The sequence below is a fragment of the Taudactylus pleione genome, unplaced genomic scaffold (assembly GCF_031769625.1).
Source record: "Taudactylus pleione unplaced genomic scaffold, aTauple2 ptg000482l, whole genome shotgun sequence".
NCBI lineage: Eukaryota > Metazoa > Chordata > Amphibia > Anura > Myobatrachidae > Taudactylus > Taudactylus pleione.
Genome location: NW_028284884.1, coordinates 1,396,470 through 1,409,837, shown reverse-complemented (window position 1 = coordinate 1,409,837; position 13,368 = coordinate 1,396,470). Strand labels below are relative to the sequence as shown.

General features: G+C 42.6%; 1 protein-coding gene across 4 annotated transcripts in view; it reads left to right on the top strand.

Annotated features, from left to right (window-relative positions):
- The first annotated feature begins 9,438 nt into the window (after window positions 1–9,438).
- LOC148502816 (protein phosphatase 1 regulatory subunit 12B-like) overlaps window positions 9,439–13,368 on the top strand; it is a 107,006-nt gene continuing 103,076 nt past the window's right edge. For 2 of the 4 annotated variants that reach the window (XM_088449332.1, XM_088449331.1), the window contains exon 1: window positions 10,269–10,634. In XM_088449332.1, the coding sequence (XP_088305458.1) occupies window positions 10,533–10,634 (102 nt within the window). In that variant the 5' untranslated portion in view covers window positions 10,269–10,532. Of the gene's footprint in view, window positions 9,544–10,268; window positions 10,668–13,368 lie in introns of those variants that run through there. The other 2 variants (XM_088449330.1, XM_088449329.1) reach the window with 2 other exon arrangements.

Sequence of the window (13,368 nt, the reverse complement as noted above, 5' to 3'; positions counted from 1 at the left end):
CCATTTAGAAAAATGGGACGTAGTTGACATCCCAGTTGTCAGGATGCCGGCGCCGTAATCCCAACATCAGTCGGAATCCCTGTGCCAGAAACCCAACCGCTGGGTTAGGTTTAGTGTTAGGCATTAGGGGGAGGGTTAGGGTTAGGCTGCGGGGAGTAGGTTTTTGGTTAGGCTGCAGGGGAGGAAGGTTAGGGTTAGGCTGCTGGGAGGAGGGTTATGCTGCCGGAAAGGTGGGTTGGGGGGAGGGTTAGGGATTAGGGTTAGGCTACTTACTTCTGGGTGTAGGGATTCTGACTGTCGGAATGCCACTGTCGGTATTATGACTGCCGGCATCCCAACCGCTGAAATCCTATGCCCGTACCCAACCCAGAAAAATTAATAAACCAATTGCCATGACAGACTCTTCAATGTTGCCACAAAACTAGATTTATTCCTGTATATTGAGCCGCCTATTTAATACATATTTATAATTTTGTCAAATTAATTTAATAATATAATTTTTGGTATTGTATGTTTTGTCTAGAACAGGGTCAGATTGTGAATTTGATTAATTTATTTGGATCAGCAGTGCTGTCTCAATAGTCACTATATGCCGCCCACTAATATTCATTAATCATGTTTCACTGTTTTGTACATACTCATATATATATATATATATATATTAATATACATATTAGTATACTAGACCCCTCTATATTGTATACACCCTGATTTTGACACATTTTATGTGTTCTATTTTAAGATTTGCTTACCCCTGATGAAGTCCTAATGGACGAAATGCATATTGTTTTATCTTTGGAATCCAGTTGCCTCAAGGGAGAAGGGAGAAATCAGCTGTAAAAAGATCTTGCCTGATGTGGGTAACAGCTAGATTTGTATAATAAACCCATCCGCCATATTATGGCAAACAGATTATTGATGATGTAAGCAATTGAAGTTTTACTTAAAAATTTTATAAATTGTGTCAAATGATAAATGACATTTTGTAATAAAATATCCTTTTGAATCTAATGTGAGGCCTTATTGGCCATGTCTCTGGGTGTTTTTGGTGAGAGGGTCTTTTTTTAGAACTATCAGGATAAACTGTAGAAGATTGTTCAAATAAAAGAACAGATATATTAATATCCAGCATTGTCATGTTTTGGACTTTCCTAAAGTAGTTCCAGTATTGAACTGAAAACACTGGAACTCACTTGAAGACTTTATGTGAATTTCTTGCATCCTCCAAGTGTCTTTATATATATATATATATATATATATATATATATATATACATATACATATACATGTAACACAGTCTGCCGGCACTCAATGTAAACAACTTGCTCCGGTGCTCCTAATAGAGAAAATGCAATCCAATGAAAGAAAGGGCACTCAGAGACGACAAAAGGTACAAAAATCCGTGTATAAACGTTTTCAGGGACACAGCCCCGTCATCAGGAACATACACATACAACAAATGAAACCCACTTACCATCACCAATATATACCCCACCCGGGTGCCGTCCACAGCGCTTCCCCACAGCTCACGCTGCGTGTAGCCACCTCCCACCGGCCTCAGTCACTGACGCACTTCCGGGTCACGCTCCCAAGGTAGCCATAGGAACCACCTGCGTGCGTTCCATCAGCTAACTGCATGCGTGCCACGCGTGCAACCACAGTGACCTAACGTCGCGGGGTCACCACACCACAAGCGGCTGATGGATGCGGCTGTGTCTGGCAATCTCCAAACCTAACCAAAACGTTAAAAATAAAAAAACAATATATATAATATGTAAAAAAGAACAAAAGACACATATAATCAATAACAATGGACAGAACCATACAGTTTTGAAAATATTATCATGTGAAATCAATAATTGTGCATATTTCTACGGCAGTCAAATTCCATAATTATTGCATAGGCTCAAACAGCCGATGAATGCCCTAAATAATGCAGACTTATAGAAATAACCAAACGACCCCTGTTTACATCAAACAATTCCAATTGATTTTATCGTTCAACCCACCCGGTTTGGTGGTACCCAAAGGCATGATCCACCTGGATTCTTTAAACAATAATGACCTAGCTCGGTCGCCACCTCGCAGCGAAACAGGTACATGGTCAATCATATAATACCTAAGTGAATCCAGTGCATGTCCAGCTTCGGCAAAATGCATCATACATGACATCTTTGTGCGGATGTTTGAATGTTTTACAGCTCAACATCATTATGCAGGTGGTACACCCACTACATTTATAGCACCCAGGGCTCTTAAAATACACATTAGGAGGACTAACTTTAGAAAAATCAGAGATATCAGAATGAACCAGTCTATCTCTCAGACTGCGTCCCCTCTGAAAGGCAGCCAAAGGTCTCTTTTTGTTAAACAAAGGGCCCTAGTGGCTCTCCTAATAATGGGGCTAGCAGTCGTAAATTCACTGGTCCACGGGATTAATGATGTTGAGCTGTAAAACATTCAAACATCCGCACAAAGATGTCATGTATGACATCAGATTTGTTCTGACCTGCATTACTACTTATGTTGTATATGTAATTGTATGCCCATGTGGGCTGCATTATGTAGGACAGACTACAAGAAAATTCAGGGAGCGGATGGCAGCACACCGCTCTGCCATTCGCATGCGGTTGAATGGCAAGGATATTGATCAGCCGGTAGCTCGGCATTTTGCCGAAGCTGGACATGCACTGGATTCACTTAGGTATTATATGATTGACCATGTACCTGTTTCGCTGCGAGGTGGCGACCGAGCTAGGTCATTATTGTTTAAAGAATCCAGGTGGATCATGCGTTTGGGTACCACCAAACCGGGTGGGTTGAACGATAAAATCAATTGGAATTGTTTGATGTAAACAGGGGTCGTTTGGTTATTTCTATAAGTCTGCGTTATTTAGGGCATTCATCGGCTCTTTGAGCCTATGCAATAATTATGGAATTTGACTGCCGTAGAAATATGCACAATTATTGATTTCACATGATATTTTCAAATCTGTATGGTTCTGTCCATTGTTATTGATTATATGTTTTATATGTGTCTTTTGTTCTTTTTTACATATTATATATATTGTTTTTTTATTTTTAACGTTTTGGTTAGGTTTGGGGATTGCCAGACACAGCCGCATCCATCAGCCGCTTGTGGTGTGGTGACCCCGCGATGTTAGGTCACTGTGGTTGCACGCGTGGCACGCATGCAGTTAGCTGATGGAACGCACGCAGGTGGTTCCTATGGCTACCTTGGGAGCGTGAACCGGAAGTGCGTCAGTGACTGAGGCCGATGGGAGGTGGCTACACGCAGCGTGAGCTGTGGGGAAGCGCTGTGGACGGCACCCGGGTGGGGTATATATTGGTGATGGTAAGTGGGTTTCATTTGATGTATGTGTATGTTCCTGATGACGGGGCTGTGTCCCTGAAAACGTTTGAACGTTTATACACGGATTTTTGTACCTTTTGTTGTCTCTGAGTGCCCTTTCTTTCATTGGATTATATATATATATATATATATATATATATATATTTGGGGGTGTAATAAAATAGGAAGATATAGGAATATTGGAGATGTAATAATGCTAATGGGTGCCCTCACGACACTGCACCTCAGCCTGCGCTCAGATACGCCAACCTGATGCAGATGGGTGGTTGTGACGTAGGTTTTACTAAAAGTGCCACCACAAAGAGTATTAGAATAGTGCTCTTGCATTCACCAGACATTTAAATCACACTTAAATTCACAATTATTACACAAATGTAGCATGGGCCTCTCCAGGCACGTGAATTCATTAGAGCACAGAGATAACGCTGATAAATTTTAGGATTTATTGAGAAAATATCTCCAGGGTTAAATTACAAGGAAAATCAGTGAGTAAACAAGACTTACAGATATAAATGCACAGAATGATTTCAAGTAAAATAAAATGATAGTCAGAATCCTAAGTTATCTTACGCTGAGATCTTAGGGGATCTGTGTGGAGGGAGACCACCATAGACTGAGATAGGGAGCACTCCTAGCTCTCAGCTACTCCCTTCAAGAGTGAACACAGTGAAACAGGGGTGGCTGGCTCTTATGGTTCCACCGCCTCTCCCCCCAGCAGCCCCCAACCTTTTTGGGCCAAAAGGCACTGTCCTTTGTTCTACACAGATCTGTGTAGATGTCAACCAGGACTTAAGTGTCATATATCTCCATGACTTGGAAAGGTCTTTTTATGGCAGGAAAACTGATAAATTACAAACTGAGCCGGACTGTCTGTGCCCAGGCCTGGAACAAGGGCTCCCTTGGGTGAAGAGCAAAACACTCCTTTCAGGAACCTTTGTCTTCAAAGGCTAGGTAGCACTTGGCCATTTGGTTCTCAGTTGTTGACGCAATGCAGTTTTGACATACTGTCCCAATTCATAGCGAGCAGACATTCCTGAAATATAATCTTTAGGGGAATTATAATAATACACACCACTCTCATGGTCAGGTTGTGGCTCATAGACCATGAGCACACTTTACCTGGGGCACACAAAATACATACAGTCATGACACGTGGCTTTGGTGAATTGCTGTAACCCGATGGTCACAGGTGCTTATTGCATATGTGGTGGAAATGCATCAGACTCATTCCTCTTTTTTGGGGGAATATTTTTTGTTTTAATAAAGATTTCTAATAAACATCAGTAGAATAACACAATTACACAAGTGTGAAAATTAATTGTTTATTCATGCTGTACTATAAGTAACACAAACTAATTTAAATTGTCCATAATAAAGTTGAATAATCTTTATTTCATATGTTTACCATTTTGCACTCAAGGAATATGCAAAAATATATTTTATAGTGAAGCACATTACATTTATAACTGATAATGCCAATTGATGCTAAGTTGTCTTTTAATGAAACAGGAGTATTATATATTACCTTTTATTCCTTGTTTCACTATACTGTTTATTTTATATATTTTTTTCGTTTATTTATATTACTCTATCCATCTATGTCCACTTCATAAAACAATCTGGCAAATAATGGAATTGAAACGTTGGATAAAGACAGCCTGCTGTCTCCATTACCTTCTGTAGTGAATGAAGATTGTTTTATTTTTATTATTTAAGTGGTTTTTATTGATATTAGTGTGATTACTATTATTTTTTTTCTGTTATTCTGTTGTGCAGATTAATAAATACTAAACAACACTGGATCATGTTTTTAATGTATAACATGTAAAAGCATGGGTTTTCACAATTATTAAACTAATATAAGAACTAAAGTTATTAATGTATTCATGTATATTTCATTGCTGAATCTATTACATAATACAAATAATCATCTTTACTTTTCTTAAATAACGACTAGATATAACAATAGAGCAACAATATAGGTATGAATAAAGGATATTTGAAATACAAATACTTCACACAAATATACAGACAGAAAAATGGAGTGGGTAAAAATATGTACTTATGTAGAGGTAGCACATAATGGAGCAAAAACATTAGATATAATATACTGTTGGTGCATTAAGGAACTGTTGCAAGCTATTTACGCCCAGAGTTATCAACAAGTGATATATAATAACGTCTGATTATATATCTTGCAAGAGTTCCTTTTTTTTACCATAATAATTTTATTGAGTTTTCAAACAAATATAGGATACAGAAAAGAAAAAGGGAGGGAAGGTAAAAAGAAAAAGGGGGGGATGGGTACATATGGGAATCCAAAAGAAATCAAACAAGATTATCGTATCATAATATTAAATATAAACACTATAACAGAAAAACATATAAATTCCTCTTTTGGAAGTTAATTACTAAAGGTGCATACACACACAACGATTTTTTGAACGATTATCGATAACGATATCGTTTATCGTTCAATCGTTGAAAAAATTGTTCACTTTCTGAGTTAAAAGGATGAACGATCATCGTTCATGTGCGTTCACTTTTGTAGTTCAGTCAGACTGACCAACTCAACGATTTTCAGTAAGGGAATATGTAAAAATCGTTTGTAGTTCAAAAAAGCATTCATTACACTTTAAAAATTCTGATAATCTGACAGAAAATCGTTCACAAAATCGTTCATAAAATCATTGGTAACAAAATCGTTGTGTGTGTATGCAGCTTAAGTGTTCAGGGTTAATACTAGGAAGAAATGTTCCAGAGGGTCCAGGCTCTGGCTTCTTAACCTTACTAATCCTACTACCTGTTATAAGAAGTCCTAAAGCAGTAATCCCAGTCCACTGGAAGCAGTGGCGGGCTGGGCCGGGGGGCAGGGTGCCATGTGCCCCCCCGGGCCGCAGCGTCATGCGGGCTGCGGGCAGTCTGTGTCACTGTGACACAGACTGCACCGTGTGTGTAGCGCTGACCGGACGCTGTGTGTTTGCTTTAGCAGCTGATGAGAGTCAGACAGACTCTCATCGGCTGCTGCTCCCACTGCCAGAGCCAGACATCTTCCGGCTCCCGCAGTGGGTAATGGGAGTGACGCGTCACTCCCATAATGCAAAGCGGCGGAGGAGCTGATCTCAGCGGCGGGACCAGGAGCAGGAGTCAGGTAAGTGTTTTTTTTTTTATATTATGTGTGTCTACTGCAGGGGGTCTGGCACTATAAGGAGGAGACCACTACTGGGGGCACTACAAAGGGGGGGACTACTACTACTGGGGGCACTACAAAGGGGGGGACTACTACTACTGGGGGCACTACAAAGGGGGGGACTACTACTACTGGGGGCACTACAAGGGGGGACTACTACTACTGGGGACACTACAAGGGGGGGACTACTACTACTGGGGGCACTACAAGGGGGGGACTACTACTACTGGGGGCACTACAAGGGGGGACTACTACTACTGGGGGCACTACAAGGGCGGGACTACTTCTACTGGGGGCACTACAAGGGGGGGACTACTACTGGGAGCACTACAAGGGGGGACTACTACTGGGGGGACTACTACTAGGGGCACTACAAGGGGAGGGGACTACTACTAGGGGCATTGCATAGGGGGGAGGGGACTACTACTAGGGGCACTACATAGGGGGGAGGGGACTACCACTGGGGGCACTGCATCGAGGGACCACTGCTGGGGGCTCTATATAAAGGGCAATAGTGGGGGTACTGCATAGGGGGAAGACTACAACTGGGGCCACTATTTAAGGGGCACTGCATAAGGGTTACCACTACTGGGGGCACTATATAAGGGACTTACTACTGGGGGCACAAGGGGCACTGCATAGGGGGGATCACTACTGGGGGCACTACTCGAGGTCTGCATAAGGGTGTCCTCTCCTGTGGCACAGGGTGGCACTGCATATGGGCACTATAACAGGAGGCGGCCCCTAATCTTTATTTTTACCTTACATTAATCCCATATGGACCCGCCTCCTCCCTAGAACACTTGGGGGGGGGCGCCGTAGCACGCACGTTCTTTCAGGCACCCTGGCTACATGCTACTCCTCTGCCAGGGCCGCCTGCATGCATTTGCCCCCAGGCTAAAAGTTGCCAGCCAGCCCCTGACTGGAAGTCTACCTCCCCTCCCACTAAGAAATATTGATTTGCAAAAATCTATATGGATGAGGAAGATAATGTTTGATAGATATACAGAATTCTGTAATGGATATGAATGATAATGTCTACTAATCATATACCGAATTCCATTCTACCTGACCTCCCTACACAACCTCAGTCGTCCCAACCCTACTTGCTTTTGGCAGCACAGTCCTGCTTTTCAGACACTGCCCCGCTCATCCACCTGTGGGCCGTAGTGTCCAGTAGGAGGGAAAGGTTGGGAGGGCACTCTCTCATCACTGCTCTGCATAGTGTGAATGGATACCAAGTGTACGAGTGCAACATCTAGACAGAAGAGAAAGGTGTTGGCACGCCAGTGACGAGAAAAAGGGCACAATGCATAGCCACACTCATAACACAATGCACGTTATTGGGGCATGATATGCAGCAACGTCCCCATGACATTTGGTCATATCCCCTTTTCATATGTGCATCTTTGGCACATGCACAATGTCCTGATACAACCCTCTCAAGGTATGCAACCTATTTGGTAGGTTTGGTTTTTCCCTTGATGGTTCTCATTACCCCTCAAGCACACTGTAGTACACTGAGATAAGATTCTGTGATTGTCTTTTTTTTTATTTTTAACTCTTACGACATTGCTCCACCTCCTTCTGCTCTTACACATCCCCTTTTCCCCTCTGATGTGCATGATACGAATAAGAGGTGAAAATATGGAAAGCCTCATTTCCGCATGTTTTTAGGAAAACTACACTGATAAATACGCTCCTCGGTTTTAAATATCTTTTCAAAAAAATAGGTCAGGTTGACTGCTAGGTGTTTGGTAAATCACACAAAAGAACTCAAATACAAGGAAAGGATACATTTTTATTATAAATATTATTACTACTATAATTTATTTGTATTGCATTAACATATGATGTCGTACTAGGCAGACAGTGTTTAATCATGCACATCATCCCAGGCCTAAGAGGAGCTTACAGTCTAAGGGGCCTATTTATCAAGCTTATTTTTCATTAAATTATGTAGAAACTGCAGTGTCTGCATAATTTTATGAATTGTTCCTATGTATCAATTGCACAGTGAGGGAGATTTTACAGAAATCTCAGTCAGAATGCTATTTAGCACTGCATTATTATCAAAGGGGACTACGATCTCAGCCCTATGTACCAAACTCCACGTAGTTTACACCATCTTCAGATGGTGTAAACTGCTTTAAGTCTATGGAGGCTTGCAAGCAGGAAAGCTTGCAGCCGACGGCGGATGCACCTGACCCTATGTGCATGTGAAAAATGTCTACAATATGCGAGGATGTAACTCGCAGGGACAGCGGTTATCACAATTGCTGTCCCTGTGAGTTGACCTTGGTACATAGTGGGATATTTCCATTAAATATGAAAATATCACCCGATAAAAGGTACCCTAATAATCGTGGCAATTCCGCAATTATTAATACATAGTCCCTTGACCCTAATGCGTTTGGTTAAGAAATGATTTCTTTACAGAAACAATTGACTATACCAGTATGTGTTTGGACTGTGGGAGAAAATACACATGTACACTAGAAGAACATACAAACTCCATACAGATAGTGACTGCAAAGAATAGAACCCATGACCTCAGCAATGTGAGACAACAAAGCTAAGCACTGTGCTGCCTTACTATCTATTTAGTTTCTTGTCAGGCAAGGGAACAGTGGCAAAAAAAGGCTTAAGATCATTATTTATTTTTTTTTTTTACATGGTGATAGTAAATGTAATACAATGACACATAGTAATTAGCTAACTCTTTAATCTGCAGGTATAATGGGGGGAGGAGATGAAATGACAGACACACCTGACACAGGAAACACTATTTAGAGGGCTGCTTGCTTAGTGTAAATACACCTACAGTATAATTTGACAGCTTGGACACCTGGGGTAGATGTGGAGCAGTTGAGATATGGCTGAGAACCGCTGGCTGTGGAGATCACAGGCTTATGAGGGATTTGCTTTGCATAGTGGAGAGAAGGCATTGCGCAGCGCAGAGAGTCTGAGGAGCAGCTGGGTATGTACAGACTACACTCAGCGTTGCATTGATTCTCGATGGATAGTTTTGTATTTTCTGTACTCTATCAGTCATCATCCCCCTATGTTGCCTCTGCATAGCTGAAAGCGTTTGATGCGTATCTCTGCAATAATGTGCATATCTGTGCAAACTCCAAGGAATAACAACGTACACTATATTATATATGATGCTGAATTGTTAGAAACTACTGAAAGCAAGCAATGCACTGTTTGGTGCCGAGTCTATGTGTATAAACTAAAGGCTGAGTATCAGTAGGTCATGTGTAAACCTGCATATTATATTTCATCAGATAATTATTGGGTGGAAGAAATAATTGCGTGTACTGACAGAGCCTGATTCTTTCCTGCCGACTCTTGTCCGTGAATGTGTGTTGTCTTCTCTATTCCAAGTCCTGTACGAATTCTTTTGTATCTTATTTAATGTAATTTTGGGGGGGGAAATAATATATTCTTTATACACCATAACGGATAATTATCTCTTTCTTCCACGTGGTTCATTTGTATAGTATAGCAATCCTTTTACGATCCAGTAAAATAAATACTGTAGCTAAGGAGATAACTAATGCGAGTTTATAACCTGGCACCTCCCAGTGCGCCCACCCATGAGAGGCGTGCCTTTGCCCTATATGTCTGTGTTTATTACTCTTGTGTATCCTCCTGGCTTCTCCTCCCGGAAAAAATGTTCAGCAGCTGGAAAGCTTGCTGCGTCCTGGTATTTCCAGTCTCGTCCTATTCCTTTCACGTTGTCACACATACTGTAGCTCCCGTTCCCTCCCTTCAGCCTGTAACTCCTCTCACCTCTTATTTCATTTATTTTTGGATGTTTTTAGTGGTGGTTTAATTGAGCCCGTCTGCTGTGTACGAGCTGGATTTCTTAGCATACTGTTACACTGTGTGACTGCACACCTTAATCTGCTGTGCCCAGGAAGGCGACTCTGGAATCTGCTCGGGACTTTCTATAGGCGCAAGATGTCCTCACTGTATAGCCGATCTAAGGATTTCCCCAGATCGCGGATATCCCAGTCGGACTCTCCACCCTCCTCTCCTTCTCCGACAGCAAAGACATTACGTGTACGGAACTTTCATGTCTTCCCTGATAAGTTTGTATGCCCGCAACTATGCGCCATGTTTCTAACAGCGTCACTTGTATAGAGCACATGAGGGACCGCATCAGCGCTTGTGGTCACGGCTTTCCACGCTCGTTGTGACGCCCGGAGCACGCTTCTCTGCACTACTGTAGCACACGTTACTAAAGTAGCTTTATTTTTACACGGTGTCTTTTTTTTCTTACTATTTTTATTCCATTTCTCTTGTCAAGCAAAGCATGTCTGTCTCTTTCCCTAATATGGAATTGCCAGCAAGAGTCCTACGAGGCTGCCCTGGTGGTTCATTCATTCACTGCACATCCTTCCCGTTACATCACGCTGCTGCTCTTACAGTTCTGTGGGGAATTATTTATATCCATTTGCTAGTTATGCTAATAATGGTTTATAAATACAACGTGTTTTGTTTTTTTTCTAAATATGTTTTGCTAAAGCTCAGATATGTATAATCCCTTTAGTAAGCACACACCATCCATGTAAGCTGAGTGTGGGTTTTATTTGATCTGTTTATGTATAGTGTAGGAAGTTCATGTTTTAACTACATAGTACATTTGCATGTGAAATGTACTTTAATTTAAAAGTGAACTGTTGCCAAACGTTTGTGTCTCCCACAGTTTTTTGTGGCCTGTTTATTATCATTCATAACTGCTGAAAACACCAATTTTTTTTCAGGGGGATACCCGCAAATATTAAGTATCACCCCAATGAAACAAGGAGGTACCGCAGCAAATAGCTCTGATATCTCCTGTGGTCCCTCCAATTCCAACAGCAGAAGCAGCCCCTATAGCCTATGGGCCATAGGTTTCTGTGGGGGAAAAGCTGCAAAGCTGTCAGATTTACCAAACTCCGGAAAGCTTCTATGGAGTTTGGCCCAGGCAGCTAACCCCATCTGGAAAATGGCTTCTGAGGCTGTAGCCTACGGGCTACAATTTGCAAAAGTAACAGGGATGGTCAGCGGCTTGCACATGCACAGTAGCGTTGTGAAGACCTGATATAGAAATTAATTGACCGCTAATGCGATCACTTCACTTTGTACACACTGCAGGCACAGGCTTCTTTTGGAGCCCGTCCCTGGATGTGAGTTTTGATACATTTGGGCGGTACATGATTTCTTACTGCCACAAATAGTGGCGATAAGAAATTACAATTATTGGGTCTAAAACCCAATAAGTGATAAATATGCCTCTTATTGAGCGGGATGCAGCAAGGGGAGAAATGCGGTCAAACCCCCAAAATGCGGGTTTGACCACATTTCTCATATGCATCAAACCCCGGAATACAATGCACTCCGGAGCTTGGATGCGGTGGGTTACGCTATGGCTTCTATTCGGGGATTGCTGTGAGAGGGATCCAATCAGCGACATCTGTAAACGACGAATTGGGCATGCACCATAGTTGCTGACTCTCCCGGAATTGTACGGTTTTACGGATGTACGAAAGGGGATGTAGTTTGGAAGCCGATGGTCTAAATGCAGACCGCCAGCTTCCAGACTTTCTAATCCCGGCGTGGTACTAATGACAGGTGTCGAAAACTCAACGCCTGTCATTAACCAGACGCCGGAAGACCGACGCCCGGAATACCAAACAAAGGTAAGCCGGGCGCCGAATGCGGGCAGCTCCGGGGAGGTTTAGGGCTCCCGGGGGGACTTAGGGTTAGGCACCCTCCCAGGAGGGTTAGGTTTAGGCTAGGGGAAGGGGGGGTTAGGGTTAGGCACCCCAGGGGGGATTAGGCACCCCCCTGGGAGACTTAGGTTTAGGCAGCGGGGAAGGGGGGTTAGGTTTAGGCACTTAGAGGGAGGATTAGGGTTAGGCACTTTGGGGGGAGGTTAGGGTTAGGCACCCCTAAGGGAGGGTTAGGGGGGGGAATTAGGTTAGTGATACTTACCTTAGGGACAATCAGGATTTTCACCCTTGCCGGGCTGCCGCTGTCGGAATTTGAACCGCCGGCCATGCGTCCGGCGGTAATACCTACTACACCCGTACGAAAGCGGTAGTGGGGGGTCTATGCTGACTTTGCATTGCAGACATTAGCATATTTTCGCAGCAGACCTGCGTGCATAATCACAGCTGCGAACGCAATAGCGATCTCTAGTAAATCAGGCCCACTATACATATTCTTGGTTTGCTACTAGCCATCATTATCACTGTGCACTTGCACCAGGCTATAGTATATTATGGAAATGATTCACATGGTAACAGGCATTTTACGCTTTTGTCCAACTCTGCAAACACCGCAGCTCCATCGGCGCACTCTCACTGAACTTTGCATTCACAAGAGCCATGTTACTGCGCAGTTATGCTTGCGCAGTCGCAAGTGGCGTTGCAAATTAAATACTACTTTTGCATTTGCTCATACTTGTGTACACTCAGGTCCAGAGCATGCACAGAGCAAAAACACGAAGATACACTCTGCAAACAGGCATTCATTTAACTCAGCATCAGCCCCAATGAGTGCACAGAAAGTCTCACCTGCTTGTGTTAATGTGGCTCCATGTGGGTGCCATTGTCAGTACATGCTCGTTGAGCTGAAATGGTGACAATTTCAGCAATTATTTTTACTAGTGAAGTACACAGATCTTATTTATTTTTTGACTCATCCACAGCCACACAAAGGGGATTTATTCATCATCCCTTAATTTCTACAAAAGTAGGTGAAACTGTTCATTTTCACCTTCTATTGTAGAAATTAAGTATCGGTGTCA